At 44.7% G+C, this 22,165-nt stretch overlaps 1 protein-coding gene across 18 annotated transcripts in view; it reads left to right on the top strand.

The window, feature by feature from the left end:
- The window catches only part of SGSM3 (small G protein signaling modulator 3), a 685,370-nt gene that overhangs the window by 456,269 nt on the left and 206,936 nt on the right, over window positions 1–22,165 (top strand). For all 18 annotated transcript variants that reach the window (XM_069652912.1, XM_069652902.1, XM_069652903.1 and 15 more), the window contains one exon: window positions 3,701–3,896. In XM_069652912.1, the coding sequence (XP_069509013.1) occupies window positions 3,701–3,896 (196 nt within the window). The remainder of the gene's footprint in view (window positions 1–3,700; window positions 3,897–22,165) is intronic.

Genomic DNA, 22,165 nt, shown 5'->3' with positions numbered 1-22,165 from the left:
TTACTGTCTGTAACATTGATTTCAATCCGTTTTTAGCCTTTCTTCAGGCGCTTTTGTGGAGGGAATTGCATGGTTTTGCAATTGTTTTCTGCTTGATTTGTGCTTTTCTGTGGGGTTTATTTTGTGTTTTTAGTGGACTGCCACCCTGTTTTCTGAGCTAGTGTGCATCTATGCTGTGCATTCCCTGTGATGCAGTCCTTTGTTGGTTTCTGACTCGCTTCCTCTCCCCACCCTCCGCCTTGCAATTGGCTTGAGCAGTTGGGTATCTCTTTGCCCATTTCATTCTCATTGGTCCGCACCACACCTGTGACTGGAAGAGCTGTATCTCAAAGGCTCTTCCAGTGCAACCTTTTCCGGGCAGCCCTCGGCTAAGGGCCCCAACGCAACAGGCAGTACCTACACAAGTAGCTCCAGATGGTGTCTGCCGGTGTCAGCAGGGGAAGCAGGTAGCCGTCAACCAGCAGCGACTGACAAAGTAGGGTGTGATGGGAAAAGGGCGTTCAGCAAGCACTACGCCCCACCAACCTCTCTCCTACCTTAGCGTCCCCACCACCCACTAGGCCTACATGATGTACGACTCCTTTTGTGAACAGTCAACCTATGTATATCCACTAAGCTGTCAACTGTATTGCCTAGCCATCTCACATCTAGATGACCTGTACCCTAACTGTACTGTGTTTAGATATCAGTGTAAATATTAGCTTGCATCACATCTAGAAAGGACTGTGAATGTTAGCCAGTGCCACATTTAGATATAATTGTGAATACCAGCTTGCGTCACATCTAGACATGATTGTGAATATTAGCCAGTGTCGCATCTAGAAAAAAATGTGGAGATATTCACATGCCACATCAAGAAAGAATTTAGAAATTATCATGTATGACATCTAGATTGCGAGGCCAATAACCGCCTGGAGACTATGTGAAACCGCCTGGAGACTATGCCTCTCTAGTGAGAACGAAAAGAAGCTAACTACTACCTCAACGCACTATAAAAACGAAATCTGTCTGGCAAAACGAAATTCTTACAATGAACGCATTGCCAAATCCAACTCAAGTATGAAAGAATTATTTACCATACTTAACGAATTGGAGTCCCTGATCCCTATACCGGACATATGCAACAAAAATAAGAACTGGTGCTCAGATATTCAACAAGCACTAACCAACAAAATAAACACTCTCTAAAATAAAATAAAAATAAAGAAAGACGCTCTGAACCTACCACAGCCTGCCAACTCTCTCTCCTAGTGACGTGACTATTGATCAGCTCAATAGATTCCGCTTCACTAAAACATCTTTTTTAGAGGTAGAAAAAATCATCATCCAACTGCAAAGAAGATATCTGCCCAGCACATATTATAAAAGATACTGCCAGAGACCTTTCTCCATTTATCTCCAAACTGATCAACGCTTCATTCTCCTCTGGTACCATCCCAGCCAACCTTAAACAATCTTGGATTTTCCCACTTCTAAAGAAGCTAACCTTAGATCCACTTATTGCCACAAACTACCGCCCGATCAAAACGGTACAATTTCTACTTAAAATTTTGGACAAAGTGGCTTATACGCAGATTCAAAAATACCTTGAGCATCACAAGCTCCTAGGCGTTAGACAATCAGGTTTCCGCCCGTTACACGGGACAGAAACTGCATTGATAGATCTGAAAACCCAAATTGATGAGCTGAGAGATAGAGGGCAGACAGCATTGCTCTTATTACTTGATCTCTCAGCTGCATTCGACTTGGTGGATTGCAAGGTCCTCTGCAAGCACCTTGACTCAGCAGCCCATTTCTCTACAGATGCTGTCAAATGGATAGAATCATTCCTCAGTGATAGAACTATGAGAGTGTTCTCCCCATTGGCAGCAGCTGACCCCACCCCGATTGTGTGCGGGGTACCTCAGGGCTCATGCGTGTCTCCAACGCTATACAATATATTCACCAAACCTTTGTTCGACGATCTGGACCTTCTGGGTATCGCCTACATTAACTATGCAGATGATACACAGATTCTCCCCCCTCTTTCAGGGGATCATGGCAAGGACCTGGCGCTGGTGAATAAGATCTATCTCTATAGTGCTGCCAACAAAGCTAGCATCCAGAGACTACAAATACTACAAAACAACGCTCTTAGAGCTGTACTAGGCATTAACAAAAGAGCGCACATGACCTCGACTAGACGTCAATATAAATGGCTGTCCACCCAAAACAAGATGCAGCTAAAAATCGCCTCCTTGACACATAAAGCATTAAACAATGCTGTCCCCATTATTTAACTGACAAACTGATGAGAAGAACTTCCAACAGGCCCACCAGAGTTATTAACATGAATTGTCTTGTGGTACCAAGATTCAAACTTACCAAGATTGCGGTAACAGTTTTCCCGTGAAGGCTGCCAAACTCTGGAACTCCTTGCCCCATGAGCAGAGAGCTGACCAACCCTATCGACACTTTAGAAAGAGTTATATCACCCATCTCAACCTGACTGAAGGCCAGCTTGAATTGAGACAACTGCCCACACTACGCTGCCCATCACTGTAAATTACTGTACATTATTATTGGAACTGAACTGTATTGGAATTTTATTATATCTGAACGCTTATATCTACACCCTGCCTTGTATTTAACCCTACCTGTATATTTACCATGTTATATTGTTATCTATTTTGAAACTTTGTAAGCTTTGCACCTTCTTATTGCTGCGCCCTGATACCTCTGCATTTGGTGCGCATTAGAAATAAATAAACAAACAAACAATAACCAACCCAATAACAATCTCACCCTTCTGCATACTCCTCTCAGACTCTTACCAAACACAATCACACCCCTAAAACACAGCAAACCACACAAACTCCACTACACTGCAACAACAAAACAAATCACACATAGCCTCGCACAACAGAACACGGTGGCTACCAACCGTAAAGCACACCTAAGCTCAGTGAACAGTGCTAACCAAACTGAAGCTGCCAACAGCACATCACCGCTCTCTTGCACGTTTCCCGCTCGGTCCCACTAACTCGGCCCACCCCCTTTCCTTTTCAGATCCACCAGAGCGCCAGGGGACCATTCCAGTGGTGATAGTGCGCCGTACCAATGTCCTTTAACATTAACAATTGTCCTTGAATACTTGAAACGCTGATCTGCGATAAAAATGGCCACCTATTTGTTTATCTATGCAATGATGTCATCACGCTGTGTACGTGTGTCGCTGTGTGCGCGATGATGTGATCGCGTCAGATAGTAGCACGGCCATCTTGGGTGAATCTTTCTTTATGGTTAGGCTCGAGCATGTTCTTATTTTGAACACACTACAATTGCTTTCACTCTTTAAACACTCGAAATGGTGCGAATTCCCTGGAGGGGGTGGGAATAGCATTTTTCCCATGAGCAAGCAAAATGACATGTGGACATAGGGTGTCTATTCCTTCAGATTTAAAGATACATTGGAGTTGAAAAGAAAATTGTATATAGCAACAGATCTATTACACAATGTTCAATATGTTATCCTCTGGTTGACCGTTGTCTTCAATCTTTATTATATAAAATAACTTTATTAAACAAGAATTTCCTGCTCCATTAATATTTTCCTTATGTTGACAAAGTAGGTTTGGAATTGCTTCAAAAAGCAGGCTGTTGGATGGGGCATTTTCCAATGTGCTGATTCACTGCCCCCACCGTCTTTTGTTGTCCGTAGGTTGCTTCCTGCCTTCTGCTCTTCCTAGAGGAGGAGGATGCCTTCTGGATGATGTCGGCCATTATCGAGGACCTTGTGCCTGCATCCTACTTCAGCACAACTCTGATGGGAGTTCAGACTGACCAGCGAGTGCTGCGCCAGCTCATCGTTCAGTATCTGCCCCGGTTGGACAAGCTTCTACAGGAACATGACATTGGTAGGTAAACTGTATGGGAGAGGAAGGACAGCAGAAGGGAACGCAGAGCTAGAGATAATGAGGAATGCATAAGAAGTTGTCTTTTGGTATAGTAGGTTCAGAAATGTGGACTAGAAAAACTGAAAGCTGGGCAGAGATGGCCAATGAATGGAGCAAAGGCAGCCAAATCGAGAATGAGAAGTCACAAAGGTGGTGTAAGTGGTGGACATGGGAGAATTGAGTTCCATCATACCGGTCAGCTCAAATGTATGCGTGTCCCCCTGTTGTATCCCTTTAAATTCCTACAGGGATTTCTCCCCAGCCCACCTATATTAATGTCAATCAAACCTGCTACTCTCCAATCTCCACAACACTGCTACTCTCTCCGTCCCTCCTCCACTCCACTCCACTACAATGCTCCCCTTTCCTACTCTTCCCTCTCCACTACTACTCCAGCCCTCCTCCTACTCATTTTCCCTCCATTCACACCCTCGGTCACCTTACACTCCCTAATTTCCACTTCTACTCTTGCTTACCTACCTTACAAGCACACTCGCAACACAGTACCACTTCTCTCACCAACCACCACCTCACCTTTTCTTAACATTGCCTCCACACTCCTGTCCCCGTCATTCCCCCTTTTAGTCTCTTGCTCTTACACCTCTGATCCCACCCAAACAACCCACACTTTCCTTTTCCTGTCCCTGTCATTGTTACTCCCACCTTTGCCCATTGGTACGCCCCAACTGGTTTCTTGGGCCAATCTTATCCTGTCTTCCCAGCCTGGGAGGTATTTACAGGCATCATAATACATTAAAAGGGGGTGAAGTCCTGCCCCCTTTCCATCTGGCACTTGTGTACCGGGGTTAATGGAGGCATGCATTGAATAATGTTCCCATTTGTGTCTGGGAGATGCGCAATGGTGGAATCCCGGGTAAGCATATGAGCGTTCTAAGTAGAGGACAGAGAGCCGCGCCATGGGTGGTTTGTATACGTCTGTATCGGGGAGCTGCGCCAGAGAGGGGCTCTCTCGCTGCGTTTGTTGGTCACTGGCAAGTAGTGTTCTTGCTGACACGTGTGGCAGTCGTTGCTCTGCCTAGTGCGTCTCTTCCCAGTGGATATTCTTTAACTCGAGCAGTCTTTCTGCAAGCTCTGGTGGGTTTCCATTTTCCACAGCGATACGCCGGGAACTATGCTGAATGGGTTGGCATAAAATAAGAAGAAATACTTTCCAGTATCTTCATACCGAGTATGGAGTGATTAACAGTTGTACTGCCCAAGCACATAAAGGCACTTGGAGAGGGAACATGAACTGGGGCCATTCCAACTGCAACCTCCCCCTTCTAGGATAGGAATTTCGCTGGCTTCCACCCTGGTAGCCTCCCCCCGCCCCCAGCTGAGAGAGGTCCCCATCTGCTCCTGATAAGGTCAGTTTACCTCAAGGAAGCCTGTTTCACAAGCCCTGTTTGTTATTACCAAGGGTTCCAACCTTAATGTGAGGGTATGCTTGTGATTCTAATGTATCCCTCAACCTCCTGGTGTTTTCTTGTACCTCAAGGAAGCCTACATGTTCCCATATAGGGAACCCCACCAGAGGGTTACCCAGGTTTTACATAGGCAGGGGGCATTTCCAATGCAGGCTGTGCCCCCTTGGAACTGATTTGGGCGTCAAAGGTTTTTACCAAGCTTATGAATGTGGGGGCCAGCTTTCTTCATCTCAAGGGGTGCACGTTTACTCCTCCCTGTATGATTGGATGGACGGGCCCCATTGGCTCTACAAGCGTCTGAGGCCCACCTACTGGTGGACACTTCAGTCTAGACTTGGATTTTAAATCAACTTTCAGAAGTGCACTCTGGTTCCATCTCAGAGACTCACATTTCTTGGATCCATGTGGGGCTCTTGGCAGCAAGGATTTTTCCATCGCAGCATAGGATCACTCTGGCATTAGCTAACTTCCAAAGGAGGGAGTCCATGGCTTGGTGGTTCCAAAGACTACTTGGTTTGATGGCTGTCTGCTCGCTATGTGTTCCACTTGCCTGCTTGAACATGAGATATTTCCAGCTACAATTAGCTCATGACCCAATTCATGTGGAGGTAATTGGTTTGCATCCTGATTCTACCTTCTCTCTCAGGGCCTGGCAACGTGGGCAAGAGTGCAGTAGCTTGACCCAGGGCATACATTTGAAGAAGACATATCAGAAGGTGTCACTATGCACTCTTCCCTGCAGGGTTAAGTAGCCACCTTGGGACTTCTCAAGGTGTTCGTATTTTGGCTCCATCATGAGAGGCTTCTCCACAACAACATGCTCTAACTGCAAGTGATATTAATCGCCCTGAACACCTTCCTCCCTGCGCTTAGACGGCAGCAGGTCCTCATTCAGATGGACAGCTCGACCCCCATGTTCTCCCTGAGCAAGCAGGGAGAACACAATCCCACTCCATGGTCCGCCTGGCAGTAACAATATGGGAATGGGCCACCAAGCAATAGATGTTCCTAAAAGCTTCCCATCTTTTGTCTGCGCTCAACGAGGAAGCTGAACTTCTGAACAGTCTGACATTCCGTTCTGGCGACCATCTTTGAGCAAAGGGGCCATCCACAACTGGGGCTTATCATAACGGCCAGCAACAGTAAGTGCTTCCTGGGGCAGCGTAGGCCAGAACTCCTTGGGTGATGCCCTGATGATACGCTTTATCCCTTTATGCATTTCCAACAATTCTTCTCTCCCAGGTCATGGCGAGGCTCTCCAAGTGCAAGCATTCAACTCCTTATTCTGATATCTCCACAGTGGCCAGCTTGCTTCTGGTTCCCTGACCTGATTGAGGCTTGGAGGGATGTTCGGTTTCCCTTATGGTGTTCCACGACCTTCTCCAACAGCAATAAAACTGGGTTTTTCACCCCTTCCCTCATTTACTGAACTTCAATTAACCTTAGGGATCTTGGTTTGTCCTCGGAAAACATTAAGAAAATTGATGCAGCAAGAAGGGCCTCCACTCCATCTCAGTACAAAAGTAACTGGACCAGATTGTGTCACTGGGCTCAGGACAAGCCTATCAACCCTCTGGGTTACCCTCTTAAAGAGATTCCCTGATTTGTCTCACTGTGCCTCCTCTGGTATTTCTGTTGATTGCTGCAGCTCTAACCTAGTGGCTATCGAGGTGTATATTGCAACACTTAGGAAATTCCTTCCTCCACTTCTAACCTTGTTGTGTGTTGGCACCTAGAGGACTTAACGAGGTATTTCCAAAGCAAATGTGTGGAAACGGACCCAAGGTGCGCTAGTGGCTACAAAAATACAACTAATGGGATGTCGCAGTGAGTTCCAAAAAGGTGGAAGAAAACAGGGGTTCAGCTCCCTAAAGCACTCTCCCAGAATCTTTCAGCTCCTAGTATTGAATAGCAATTGTTGCACAACATCTAGAATTTTGCTCAAAGTTCTGATTAATTACAAAAAGTGCCAACACGTGGTTCAAGCCTAGCTCTCCATCAGGGCCTCACGAAAACATCCAATGCCTAGATACATTATACAAATAACATGAATCAAAAAAAATCAACATTATTGAAGAAATGTTATAAATTCACATCACATAAACCCAAGTATCCCATAGTAATGATCAATCAAAATAGAAAAACTCCAACCACAAACACAATGTGGCATTCAATTATATGTTTAAGTGACATTTTGGCAAGTATAGGGATTAGTGAATCCCAGATTTATTTCTGGGAAAGCAGGGTTTTTTCACACACAGACATGAAGACGGTTATGTTTTGGTTTGAGCGTTTGTGGTGGGAGTTTTTCTTCTGTGATCGATCATTACTTAATGAGGGTTTAATATTCTGACAAGCACAAACACCGTTATTGGGGTGTTGCATTTTGGTCGCATTCACTGCATGGTTTTGGTCTTGGCCATATTGGTCACATTTTATTAGTCACAATACCCCATCATTGGCCACATTAGGATACCCATCCTTGCGATTAAGTATGCAAGCAAGTAATGCATATACATGTATTATTTCTTAAACACAAAGTTTTATTTTCATTTTTTATTTGACAATTGTATCATGCATTCAATTCTCATTTGGGTTCATATATGTATTTTCCTTCCGTGTTTGTCTGTTCTTCTTGTTTCTTTCAACACATTCTTTTTTCTGATATTTGGGATTATGTGATGTGAATTTATAAAAAAATTTCAATAATGTGTTTTTATTCATGTTATTTGTATAATGTATTTAGGCATTAGATGTTGTTTTCGTGATGCCCTGATGAAAAGCTGGGCTCGAAACATGTGTTGCCATCTTTTTGGCACTTTTTGTAATTAATCAGAACGTTGAGGAACATTCTAGATATTATGCAACAATTTATATTTAATACTAGGAGTTGAACAATTCCGAGAGAGCGCTTTAGAGATCTGAACCCATTTTTTCTAAGGAATTTCCAAGTCCTCAATATCCTGCAGACTCCGTTCTTCACTCACTTGTTCTTAGGAGAGATCTCAAGCTCCACCTGCACAAAGCTAATCATTCGATAAAATGGCATCATAGTCAGCTTCCTCTACTCCAACATGGGGATTGAAGAAGTGCCACAACGGTGGGGTGAAAATGTCCATCACGGACCCCCGTCGGGTATGTCTGTTGTGCCTGGGATCCTATCAAGTTACATCGAAGTGTGGGTCTTGCCTATCTATGACGGCAAAGGCCCTGAAAGAGCGAAAAGGCAAACTGGCTGCAGGTAGGTCCCATGAATCCCCTTCGACAACCCCGTCGAGAAGGCCATCCTATGAATCGAGAGATGACTCTCCTCGTCGGAAGAAGGCTAAAAGGTCCCGATCACGCAGTGGCTCTCACCACTCGTCTTCACAGCAGTCGAAGAAAAGGCGCCACAGGTCGCCGTCTTCATTGTCGAGTTCCTCCCAGAACGGGTCTCATGTCTGACCAAATCGGCCAGAGTGGGAGAAGTTCAGCTCAAGATGCTTGACGTATTCGAGAAAGCAGCCTCGACCCCCTCAAAGAAAGATGAGAGCCATGCCAGGGTCGACCAGCACGACAAAAAGGCAAAGGACAAAACTTGTGCGACCTGGGGCCCGGGTGTCCAGGAGACAACTCCTCGAACCCTTGGAGGTTCCCTCGAAGGAAAAGGCGCCATCAGCACCGAAATAATCCATTTCGAATCATAAGAAACCTTAGACACCACAATCGTCTAAGCCCTCGGCGTTGACACCATTGTCGACGCCAACTCCAAAAACCTTGACGGACGGCAAGAAAATATACACACCACTGCCAAAGAAGGATTTCTTTTCGAATCTCTTTCCTCAATTTATGAGGCTAATGAGCAATCTTCAGATGAAGATCGTCCATTTGGATTGCAGTATGAGACGCACAATGTTCCAGAGGCCTTCATTTCGGAGGATTCAAGATTAAGAGACCTATGTGACCCCCTGCAATCTGCAAGTGGTTTGGACACATCCCCAGAGATAGAATTTGGCCAGCCAGACCCCTCGTACCACGCTGATGTTTCTTATAGACAACTCATGTCTAGAATAATAGAATTTCTGATGCTTGTTAATCTGATATTTTAGACAAGGGACCCCAGTAGGACCCTCTTGTACCATTCAATGTGACTTTGCAAAAAAGAGTTAATGCCAACTGGGAGGCTCCTGAGTTACTTCCAGCTATGAACAAGAAACAAACAGCAAGTACCGTGCGTCAAGCAGTGACACGTGCTATTTGACAAAATGCGCAACTGCTGAAAGCTTGGTAGTTCAGGCTGCCACATCTAAATCCAGGCCACAAGCATACCCAACCACCCCTGGACAGAGATGACAAGGGTTAAGACGCTTAGGCCAGAAAGGTTTTCTTTGGGGAGTATGGCCCTTAAGTCAGCAAATGCTGCTTGTGCACTGGCCAAGTTCACCTTCACATTATGGGATTGTATAGCAATGGCGGCTGAACACATCCCCGAGGGGGAAGAAGGAGACAGCTTTTTTAATATTGTCAAGGGTGGGAAAGATGCAATGTGCGAATCCCTACCGACTGGTCTCAACTCTGTGGACTGCATCAGCAGAGCTATGGCGGATAGCACAATAACACGCTGATTTGCCTGGTTGAGAAAGTCACGTTTTTCACCAGATGTACAATCCAGACTTCTTAACATGCCCTTTGATAGCACTCATTTATTTGGCAGCAGGGCTGACAAGAGCCTCGAGAAGCTGCAGACCTCCAAAGCAGCAGCCAAATCCCTTGGCGCAGCAATCGGACAGCTACCTAATCCCCCCACTGGTACAGCTTGGAGGGGCAGGTCCTTTTGCTATTACTCCTTAGTTGACAGAGGGAGAGGACTGTTGAATCATAGAAGTCAGAAAGGTTTCCCCTGTGGTGGACGGGAAAGAGGTGCTAAGACCGCCCAGACAGGGGCTGCACCCTCAGCCGCTGCATCAGCGGCCTCAAAATCTCTCTGAGGCCGTACTCCACAAGACTCCGGTGGGAGGCAGTCTCTCAAAGCATCTGAAAGAATGACAGGGTATTAATTCAGGTGAATGGGCACTGGAAACAGTAGTCTAGGGTTACTCCCTTCCCTTTCTAAAAAGACATCGGGATCATCCACTCAGGAACAGCGCTTTCAGACTTCCAGATCCGCTCAACCCTGCTAGAGAAAGGTGCAATAGAGCCAGTACCTGTAGCGTAGAGGAACAAGGGTTGGTACACCCTACTTCCTAATCCCCACGAAGGACAGAGGATTGAGACCCATTTTGGACTCAAGGCTTGAACAAGTTCCTCAGGAAGGACAAGATCAAGATGGTCACACTTTCTCAGATCCTTCAGGCCCTCCAGCTTCAGGGCTGGATGGTATCATTGGACCTTTAGGATGCATACTTTCATATGCCAATCCATCACAAGCACAGAAAGTACCTAATGTTCACCGTTGGTGGTTCTCATTATCAATTTTGAGTTCTGCTTTTGGGCTGACTTGCGCCCCATGGCTTTTCACCAAGTTGACAGTGGTAGTGGCAGCAAGTTTCAGGATAGGGGGGGATTAACACCTACACCTACCTAGATGATTGGCTGACCAGTGCTTGCTCTGCTGAGAAGGCCTTGCAACATCTTTGCATAACCTGCCACTCCCTCCACAGACTGAGCTTCTCCCTCAACTTCAAGAAGTCCCATATGATACCATCTCAAAGGCCCCAATTCATTGGTGCTATCCTAGACGCATCCTTGGGAAAAGCCTTGCCACTCGAGCTGAGGGGTCAAGACCTTCTGCAGATAGTCAACACATTTCAAAATGTCCAGAGTCTAACGGCATCGATTTTATGAGGTTGCTCGGCCTCATGGCATCCTGCATTTTCCTGGTGCCTGAGGCTCGTCTGAGAATGAGATTGCTCGAATGGGCTCTCGGGATTCAATGGTCACAATTTGCAGTCAAATGTCAGACCTCCTTCAGGTTCCAAGCAGAGTAGCACAAGATCTTCTGTGGTGGACCTTCCGAGATACCATTTTGAAGGGAGAACCTTTTTGGCAACCATGGCCGGAGATAATTGTAGTGATGGACACCTCACTCACGGGTGTCGCTGACAATCAGCGGTTGTTGGTCTCCATGGGAATCCAAACTAAATATCAATCTTTTGGCGCTGAGGGCAATCAGACTAGCCCTGAAGGCCTTTCTGCCCTCTGTACAGGGAAAGGATGTCCTTATAATGACGGACAAGACAGTGGCCATCTACTACCTCAATAAAAGAAGAGGCGTAGGGCCACTTCCACCTGTGCAGAGAAGCAATGCAGATCTGATACTGGGCAATTCAAGAAGGAATATCTCGATCAGCAGTTCACCTAGCCGAATAGGAGAACACAACGGTGGACACCCTCAGCAGGCAGAGCACAGTCTCCCAGGAGTGGGAACTAGCTCAGGAAGTCCTTCAAGAGATCTTCGCCCTTTGGGGAACCCCTCAAGTGGATCTGTTCGTGACCGGTGTCAACCGGAAGTGAAAACTGTACTGCTCCCAGGTAATTCCTCCCAAGAGGAGCTTTAGGGGACACGTTCATAGTGGACTGGGTGTATCCACTCCTGTATGCGTTTCCTTCAGTCCCGATCATTCCTCAAGTCATCGGGAGGCTGAGAAAGTTTGGGAAACCCATATTCCTAATTGCTTTAGATTGGGCCAGGAGGTAGTGGTACCATGTACATCTGCCATCCAATATGTCTTCCACAAAGAGAGGACCTTCTCTAGTGAGAGGAGGGTCAGGTTCTAAATCCAGAGGTCAAGACTCTCAACCTTCATGCATGGTTTCTGAGCAGTTGAGATATAAGGATTGGGACCTCCCGGACGACGTAATGGAGATGTTGCTTTCGGCCACAAGGCCAGCAATGAAGTCTCTGTACCGATGCCGTTGGAACAAATACTGCAGCTGGTGCAGGGAAAAGAAAGTGGACCCTTTTTCAAGCAGCACACTTAATATGTTATCATTCTTGTTACACCTGGCTAATCTGCGGCTCCAGGTTGGCACAATTAAAGGGTATCTGGCGGCACTATCTATTTTTAAGCGCTCCTCTGAAGAGGCCGCTTTCTTCAAGATTCCACTGATTATACAGTTCTTGAAAGGATTGACAAATGTCTTTCCTCCAGTCCCTTTCCAAGTCCCACTTTGGGATTGCAACCTGGTTCTCAAATCCTTAATGTGTGCTCCATTCAAGCCCATCGACTCATGTCCTTTAAGGTACCTAAAATTGTGTCTGAGTTTAATGTAACTCAAAAGATAATTTTACCTTCTTTCTATCCCTCTCCTCATCCTGGAAAAAAAAGGAGAGGCTACATAGGCTTGACCTAAAATGTGCAATTAGTTTCTATATATCCGAAATGTCTAAATTGAGACAAGATTATAAACCTTTTATTGGATATACAGGCCATAAATTGGGTATCAAGGTTTCAAAACAAACCTTATCTCGGTTGATAATCCTTAGAATTTCTGAATGCTACAGGGTAGATGAAAAAGATCCCCCTAAGGTACTCGGGGCACATTGGACCAGGGGCATGCGACTCCCTCTGCCTTACAGAGGGGAGTCCAATTAAGGATATTTGTGCGGCAGCAATGTGGTCCTCAGTCCACACATTCACCACACACTATAGTCTGGACTCTTCCACAGGCCGGGAAGGTGTTTTTGTGAAGGTAGTGTTACACTCTGTACCCACCAGCCCATTGAAAATTCGGACTCCCTCCGCCTGTAATACAAATACTGCTCTGGGAGTCTATCATAAGATGAGCAATACGTGGGAGGACACAATCTATTCAAAGAACAAGTTACTTACCCATGGTAACGTTCTTTCGACTGGATGTTCCTCCCACGTATTACTCATCGCCCCTCCCAGCCTACCCCACAGTTGAATTTCCATGTTATTACAGTTCACGCTCTTTCAGGGTGAGTAGCTGTCAGGCGTAGGATAAACCAACTCACGTAATAATCGGAACTGAAGCCAACGGTCGATGCGCATGCTATATACCTTTGATGACATCAACATTGAGACGGAGGCCCTCGAGGGACATCGAGCCGACTGGCATCGATGCGCAGCGCCCTCCTGCTACATTTTCCGAAGCTGTTAATGCTGGATATGGAGATATAATAAAATGAGGAATACGTGCGAGGAACATCCAATCGTAAGAACGTTACCTTGTTCTTCTACACAGTAAGGGTTCTCCTCCTCCCATACTTTATTCATTGCTGTGAAGTCTCCCATCACTATGACGGAAAGGGGACGTGATGTAGGAGTAATTTATCCAAAGTAGTGACTACTGTACTCTTAGGCCATAGTCCCTTTTCCTTCTTACAGCCTGCCCTCTGTCCACCACAAATCTGTAAATTAGTAGCAGCCGACAAGTGGACAAGAACTGACAGTCAAGACTGGTGGGAGGAGTCAGCATTAAAAGGCATGCCCTTACACACATCAAGTTTAAAGGGGCAGTTCATTTTTCTGGTGAAAAAGGCTGCAGTCGCAATTTGTGTGGGTCTGGCTCCCATCATTCTCGAGCAAAGCGGACAAGGTACAATAGTCACTACGGTAGGCAACTGTATTTTACATTTCAGAACCCCGTACTGCAGCCTGTACATATACAACAATAAAATGTAAATTTACCTTCAAAATAGGGGTGGTATGTTATTTGTAACAAGAGTCCCCAAACACTCTGCGCCAAAAAAGTGCAAGAATTAAGATGCAGTCTGTAGTTTATTCAGAGTGGTCAAAACAGCCTGACACATGTTTCGAGCTTAACTGACATTTGAGAACCCCAAAGAAAACAAGGGAAGGGGAGAAAGAGAAAAAACAAAACAAGAAACAAATTGAAGAAACAGAGCATTAGTTACAATAATCCTATCCAAGACATTTTTGCCAAGTGACGGTAATTCGAAATATGGTATGGGTAAAATAGTACCTTATATTTGAAGTTAATTGCTCAAATGCAAAGGCGGCATGAGGATGCCTATGAATGGTTCAAATAAAGTCGAGAGATAGGCAAGCAATTAGTTAACCAAAAAATTAAAACACCCATAGGTGCGTAGTGGAGAAAATGTAATATGCCATACCTCTCATTTCAGCAATTAACTTCAAATATAAGGTACTATTTTACCTATACCATCTTTCGAATTACCGTCACTTGGCAAACATGTCTTGGATTGCGCTGGACTACTATGATTATTGTAACTAACGCTCTGTTTCTTCAATTTGTTTCTTGTTTTGTTTTTTTCTCTTTCTCCTCCCCTTCCCTTATTTACTTTGGGGTTCTCAAATGCACAAACATGATTATTATTTTTTATGACATGCAAACATTTTAATTTTCATTTGATCATTGTAATTGTTTTGATTCTCTGCCCTTGTGCTACCTGACATGGTGTCTTGGCTTTTATAATTGTTATTCTGTTTCATATTTTGGCCAAATATGTGGAAATAATGTGCTTGATATATTAATGCAACATATCAGCCTCAGATGAAGAGCCAGTTAAGCTTGAAACACGTGTGTCTTGAAAAGGGGTATTTCTTCCCAGGGACCAGCCCTTATTAGCATAAATCACCCAATTACAGGTCCGCTCGTGCCAAGCAATGAACTCATGCTAGAGAAATGACACCTTCAGTATAAATTTAGCATTCATTCGACATATAGCATAATATAACAGTAAATTTAGCAATGGAACTTGGGAAACAATAATAATAGAGAAATCACAAAACTTACAGAAACACAGTCTTATGCCCCTTGAATGGCGTCTTCATAGTGCTAGGAGACCCTGGTTGTCTCAAGCGAGCTACTGCCAGCCCCTTCAGATAACAGCGCTTCAAGGTGCAGCACAAGGCCTCATCATGTTCGCGGATGGATCTCCACTCGGTTCTGGGTGCTTGCACTTTTTGTGCTCTTGTGCCGTCAATCAGCATGACGCACAGTTCCAGAACCTTCCACATGCAAAATATGTTTGCCCATGGAAAAACCCAACTCTCTCTGAGATGCTCCGTGCTTGTACCCCTCCCTTGGAGCCCTGTCCACACTGGAATGTCTTATCAGCGTGGGGAAGGCAGTACCAGGCCTTGTCAGAGAAAGAAGGTATGTTTACAAAGCCTGGCAGAGCCACGGTTGCAAATATAGAATATTCTAGGAGAAGCTGAAATCAATTAACCCCTAATGAGAAAGCTTTATCAGCCCTGCACTATGCTAGCTAGTGTCTATAGCGCTTCAAAGATTGGCGATCTAGGCGCTATATAGGTCCTATAATGCTCCAAACACTCAAATACTGGTCTCTATTAGCTACCAAACTGGGGCCTCCGCCCTGCCTTTCTATGCACAATGCATAATGTAACCTTCCACCCCTCCTAGGCCTGCATATTCCTTGTAGCTCACTAATGCGTAATGTAGGCGCTATCAACACATTACTTTCAGCATTTAGCACCTACTTTGAATAAGCTATTAGTTTTAGCTGTTAATGCAGCCATCTAAGGCCCTAATATGCAAATATGTCACTTTGTATCTCACGACATTTCACCCCTTTTCAAAGTGTGGGTGACAATGCTGGCTAATATCTATCAACGTGGTATGTAGTGCAAGGACAAGTGAGGTAGTTAAAGACCTTGGGGCTTTGAAAGAGGTTTAAGCAGACTATCTGCTAGCGGTTAGTCAGCGTGGCATGCAAGGTTAATAAAAACCCTACCTAAACAAAAATGTATACAATGTGAGTAGTGGCATTTACCCTAGCCAAAGCCTGGCCTACACAAAAATACCCAAAAATTATTATAACTAAACAGTTAAAAAGCAGCATGCAGTTAATATATCAAGGCAATCTGGTGTTGTCTAATCAGAAATGCGCTATTGCATTTATGTATGGCCAACAGCTCTAAACCTGGCATCCTTCCACTCTAAGGGCCTACCCACCCCCCTGTTCCCAGGGCCTACAAACGTGACTATGGCTATGCGGTTAGACACTTCCCCCCATGTTAGTGGAACCCAACCAAAAACCATCTTATTTCATGAGCAAGGTTAACACACGGGCACCAGGTTTCTAAAAAAAAAAAAAAACAATTCTACTAATTTGCATCAAAACTTAATATTGCACTAGCAATCAAAAGAACAAATCAAATGAATTACTCGGTGGCAGGAGTGTGTTACCTGTGGAGTGAGCTGCTTAGTGGTGAACAGTTGCAGTCTTTTTTCGACTTCCATTGGGAAAATTGGAGTTAATCTACAAAACACCCTGCACTATGCGGAGCGGAGTGTGGCAGGAGTGTTACCTGTGTTCCATGGGACCTGTGGTGTCCACAGAGCGAAGAAATTGACTGACTGAATTCAGTGGAGTAGGAGAACAGGAATTCCTGTGACTCGCTCTCAGGCCAAACACGTCCTGATGAAAGGCACGCCCCCTTCAAACCCAGTGTGAACGACAACCTGCTGCAAAGTCCGCTACTGCGGCGGCAGAGCTCGTGAAACGAGCGTTGCAAGTAAGTGACATTGTGCCAATGCGAGGGAGCGGAGGCAGAGGCGAAGGTGAAGGGGAGGGGGCGAGAGTGGCCAGACAGACTGGGATTTCTCACATCCAGCCTGTGACTGAGACCGAGCCCGAGCTTCTGTCAGGCCAAGTAGCATGCTCTATAGCAGGTACGTGTTGTGGTCTGGTGCACAGCCCCCCTGTCGCCTCTCGACTAGTTGCACCCCTTGACATGAGTGAGTGGTCGAGAGCAAAGAAAATAACACAGGCGTGGAGCAGCGAGTGCTTCATCCCTCACGAGTCAACAAATGATGTGGGCGATCACCGCTGTATGCTGCTGGCACATAGAGAACTAAGGGAACGAACTGGGGAGGTTGATAATGTTGCCAAAGCAGATGTTATGGACTCGGAAGTGTCAAAAGTGCTAAAAGGGTGAAAGCCAATAATAGTTGCAGAGTTTTAAGTACAGAGGCATACAAAAACGTCAATGGGCCACTGGTTACCAGGATGTCCCTAGACTATCCAATATCTTTTAATTCAACCGCGCTGAGTGAAAGCATCTATGCGGCACCACAGAGTAAACTTCCGAATAGTGGAACAACGAGAGGATTAATTCCCCCACTAAAATTATTGGCATGGCTGAGGGTTGCCGCGATGCATAAACCAGATCAGCTAAAAAAGACAGCTGCCAATAAAAGAGGTCGACACTCGACCCCAACAGGCGGAAGCAACATGCCCATCATCCGCAACTGAAGGCTTAGACGATGTATGGGAGCACTTAGACACTTGGAAAAACGTAAAGGGAGCACCAAACGATACTCGGCCCTCTCCCCGCCGCAACTCATTAGTAATCGCTGATCAGGTTCTGAAAGACTTAGCAGCTTTGAACTCTAAACTAGCACTGCCCTTGAGAGCATCTAACTTAACATCATGTGGAAGAACTACACCCTTGTCTTCAAACGCATTATCAGAACAAGAGCCTGAGTGACGGAGTGACCCTCAAATTGAATTACCCGTCCTTCGAGGCTAGAAATGATGAAATTCTGACCTCCCAAAAAAGAACAAGACTTGCAGTAAGTTCAGAAAACAAGGCCAATAGTTCTTACAAATGCTTCAAGGGCCTGGAGAAAACGAGCAAAAATCAAATTGATGAGGAGAGTGTTCGTCCTATGCCACAGAATTTACGTGAAGAGATTGAGACATCCTCTTCCTCTTCTTCAGATGATGACAGCCCACCAACAAAAAGAAATAGGAACCAACCTGGTTTTAAGCACCAATGATTAAAGGGGCCATGAAGTCAACAACCAACGCTTGCCTTAGTGGAGAAGATAATCACCAAATTAAGCCCGATTCTGATGTCTGCAAGCACAATAGCGGTGGCCCCCTAACAAAATTGTTTGAAAACTTAAACGCGAATTATCGAGATCAAACGACTTTGATCGCTTTACTTATCTCAAAAATAGTAAAACTAGAAGCAGATTTGGTGGAGATGATGTCACAAATTACGGTGACTAGAAGAGGTAACGACATCTCCCTAATAGTACTGAAAGAGTCACTAAAAAACAACTTGGAGGACAAAAGACTCTTCGCAGAAGTTACCAGACAAGCTCTTTTATTTCTACAAAACAAACGTGATGGAAGGAGTTGTGCTGACTCAAAGCAAACAACGACTGATAGTCAACTGCCCCCTGGTCCAGCCATCGACCTAGAAGAGCCCGAAGGTATGGAAGGTCACCAAGCAGAGAACCACCAACCTGATTGTGTCGTTGAGCCGACAAGGAAAAAGCTGCAGCAGAATTGCTGCTATGAGAAAGAAATGACGATCAGCCCCGCTCGAGAGAATAGCCCGATGATGGAAAGCACTAAAGAAGATGGGGCACAGATAGCAGGTAATGTTGGGCTTGGGAACAGAAAATTGTGTCTGCCACTGAAGAGCCGTTGAGAAAACTTGCAATCTCAAATGAGCAGGAGGTAGAGCAACGCCCTGAAGCTGTTAGCGCTTCAAGGCAAGAATCATCTAGTGTTCGGATGGAACAATCAAAAAATAAGTCCACTGTAATCTCGTCGAACACGAAAGACGGTGAATGGTTCGACCTATTCGAAAAGCCCAAGATGCTATCGATACCTCAAAAGATGAATAAAGGTGCGGAAGGTGAAACAAAGCAAGGCAAATGCAAGAAAAAGACAAAAAATATGCAAGTACAAAAGAATAAAAACTCCCGAAACACAGCTAACTTCTTCAGAAATATAAAAGCTCTGAATATTACTCTCAACAATACAGAGCACATGAACAGCAGTGCTGTGGGAGATCTAGCTCAAACTAGTAACAAAGAATCATCGGGCAGCGGAGTGAAAGATGGTGGATCGATGAATGAGAGTAAAGCTATTTTAGTGATCCAAGATGAGGAGGACGAGACTGAGGAGCTGCTAAATATGTCGACATACAGTATTCCCGAAGAGGATAAAAAGCTGGCTACCCCGACGCAGAAAAACAAAAAAAAGCCAGCGATGCGACCAATGAATGTGGAAACAGTCCAGTAAAGGTGCAGCTTCAAAATTCTGCAGCACCAAGCGAGGTGTTTCCGAAGAAGAAGAGTGATATCGTGGCCACAGACGCCAGAAAAAAATTGTAACACAAGTGGAATTGTAAAGGATGCGATGATTCAACTTTTCCTTACACTAGAAGAAAAACGTCTGCTTAGTCTACAAAACATGGAGACCAATCCGCGAGGGACTAAAGCAAGACCGCAAGCGTTAAATGAAGCTCTAATCAAAAACAGTACTATTGAAGAGCCCCGAAAAATCTGGTCGTGTGATCACGAGAAGTAACGAGACCTTAGCTAAAAAGGTGAAGGAGGCTGACCGGCTGGTCGCAAACCGATCCCCTCAACTTCGAAGTTCCCACACGACACACAGCTGTATAGAATTCTGATCGAAAGACTTGAGTTCAAAAAAAGTGATGCGTCATTGAATAGGCACACCATACTACAGCTCTTCCAATCAATCCCTGTTTTGAGATCAATAAAAAACACAAGAATTGACCGTGTGGAAATTATTGAGGACATGAATCAAAAATTCGTCTTGCTACACATTGGCGATCGAAAAGATGCACAAGCTGTGATGATGTGTGAGAGACAGCTGCTGGATGCTGGATATCAAGTATATGAGGTTGATAATGCCTTGGCGAGCAATGAATCTCCAACATCCATAGAACCAAATACCTCAAACAAAAATGGAAAGCCAAATGTGCGCACTAATCTATCATTGACGAAAGGCAGAATCGCCAATCTGGAGAATGCAAAGGCTTCCCTTGAGGAGTTGGTGTCCCAAGCATCAATTACAAAAGAAGAAATAAGACGAAAGGAAATCAAAATAACTGTGGAGAATCCAATGTGCAAAAAAAAAAAAGACTTACATGTGACTGAAGAAGGCGATCAATCGGAAGGCGAAACAAATTGCGGGCATGGATATCAAAAGCTCTAAACGCCTCACCTGAAAGTTAATGCCGCGACCAAACCTATAATGTCGTGCTCGCCACTTGGAACACTAGAGGGTTTTCACACCACCTTAAGTCCCTCCCGGAAGTGCCAGTGACGGCCGATATATTATGTTTAAAGGAAACTTGGTTGGTCAGGACCCCATGTGTGGATGGATTTGATGTCGCTATAAACCCAGCAATTACCCAAAACAAGGGTTGCCCAATGTCAGGCCAACTAATTCTCATCAAACGCAATTGCGGTCTCCGGATCAAGTCATCTCAGATCATGTCACCGTACCTCCAGTTGGTAATTCTCGAAACAACTGAGCCCCTGATGGCAGCATCAGGAACTCTGTATGTGTTAAACGTCTATTGGAACACAACTCCAGCAACCCACCAACAATTTGAAGATGATCGCTTAGAAATTATTGATAAAATCTTACTAGGATATGCAAATGCCCAAATTGTAATGTGCTGGGATTTTAACATGAAGCTGATAGAAGTGGATCTACCTAAAAAAGATGCGAACTATAAAGAGAGGCTGATAAGTGAAAGATGGCTTGACAAAATGATGAATAGGAATCTGACATTGCTGAATGGAATCATATAGGGAGACATTCCACCTAATTCGACCTGGCAAAGAGGCTCCCAAACTTATATAATAGATTACTTCTTTGTATCCGAAGCGATGGCGTGAGAAATCTCATTCCTTAAAGTCACGAAGACCAAACAAAGTGATCACAATGCGGTCACAATTTATTGGCAGCGAAAGAAACCTCAACAACGCAAACAATGGCACCAACAAATTGCCTTAGAGCCTGGACATAATAGACTGCGATTAAGAAATAATGACATTATATCATTAACTGAAAATATGAGATCGAAAAACGAACAAAGGATTCGATAGAATATCATCTTCTGGTCGAAATCTATAGAGTAAAAAAAAAAACGCCCGAAATAAACCAACTCATCAGAGGCATAAGTATGATCCTCAAGTTGCACAAAAGAAGAGAGTTGAGGAAAGAACTAAGAAGAATCAGTAGCTCTAAACATTCTTCTTGTAAGTCTGCGATAAGGAAAGCAAAAAACAGTTATAACAACTGGAGTAAGGCGCACAGAGCTATGCTTGAACAGAGAGACGCCGAGATAATATTGAATGTTCTGAATCAAAGAAATTCAAGAGGTTTTTGGACGATAATAAATGAATTGGGGAATCCTGAGAATGCAGTCCTAACGAATATGGTAAATGAAAAAGATTGGGAAAGACATTACACGCACTTATTTAAGAAAGGGGAACAAATCAAGCTGTCCTACCCTGCAACAAGTAATTCGTGGGAGCTTACCATCGACCGGGATGATATTCGATTATTCATCCAAAAAAGTAGCTCCTCTAGGCCTTTCGAAAGCCGATCTGAAAAATAACATCGAAGAATGGATGGACTTCTGCGACAACCTTTTCCAAAACATAATCAAAGAAGGACGTATTCCATCTACCTGGAAATCTGGCATTATAGTCCCGATATTTAAAAAGGGCTCCCGCACCAATCCAGCAAACTATCGGCCAATAGCCCTTCTGGATGTGGTGGGGAAAGTCTTTGCAAGTCTGCTCCTAGCCCAACTAGTGAAATGGATAAGACTAAAGAAGATCTTTGTTGTTCGTCAGTCTAATTTCATCAAAGGAGTAGGCTGCAGCCTAAACCACATTATACTGAACCGGCTGAAAATAGATGCCATCAAAACAGGTCAGAAAGTCTACTTAGCTTTCATCGATATGGCTAATGCTTTCGACGGCGTTGACCGCGAAACACTATGGACAAAGCTCAAAGAAAGAGGTTGCGCTGTTAGTCTGATCCAAGCAATTAAAGAG

This window comes from Ambystoma mexicanum, chromosome 3q (genome assembly GCF_040938575.1).
Source record: "Ambystoma mexicanum isolate Mex_15411 chromosome 3q, UKY_AmexF1_1, whole genome shotgun sequence".
In the NCBI taxonomy this organism is placed as follows: domain Eukaryota; kingdom Metazoa; phylum Chordata; class Amphibia; order Caudata; family Ambystomatidae; genus Ambystoma; species Ambystoma mexicanum.
This window is presented reverse-complemented; position numbering and strand designations above follow the sequence as displayed.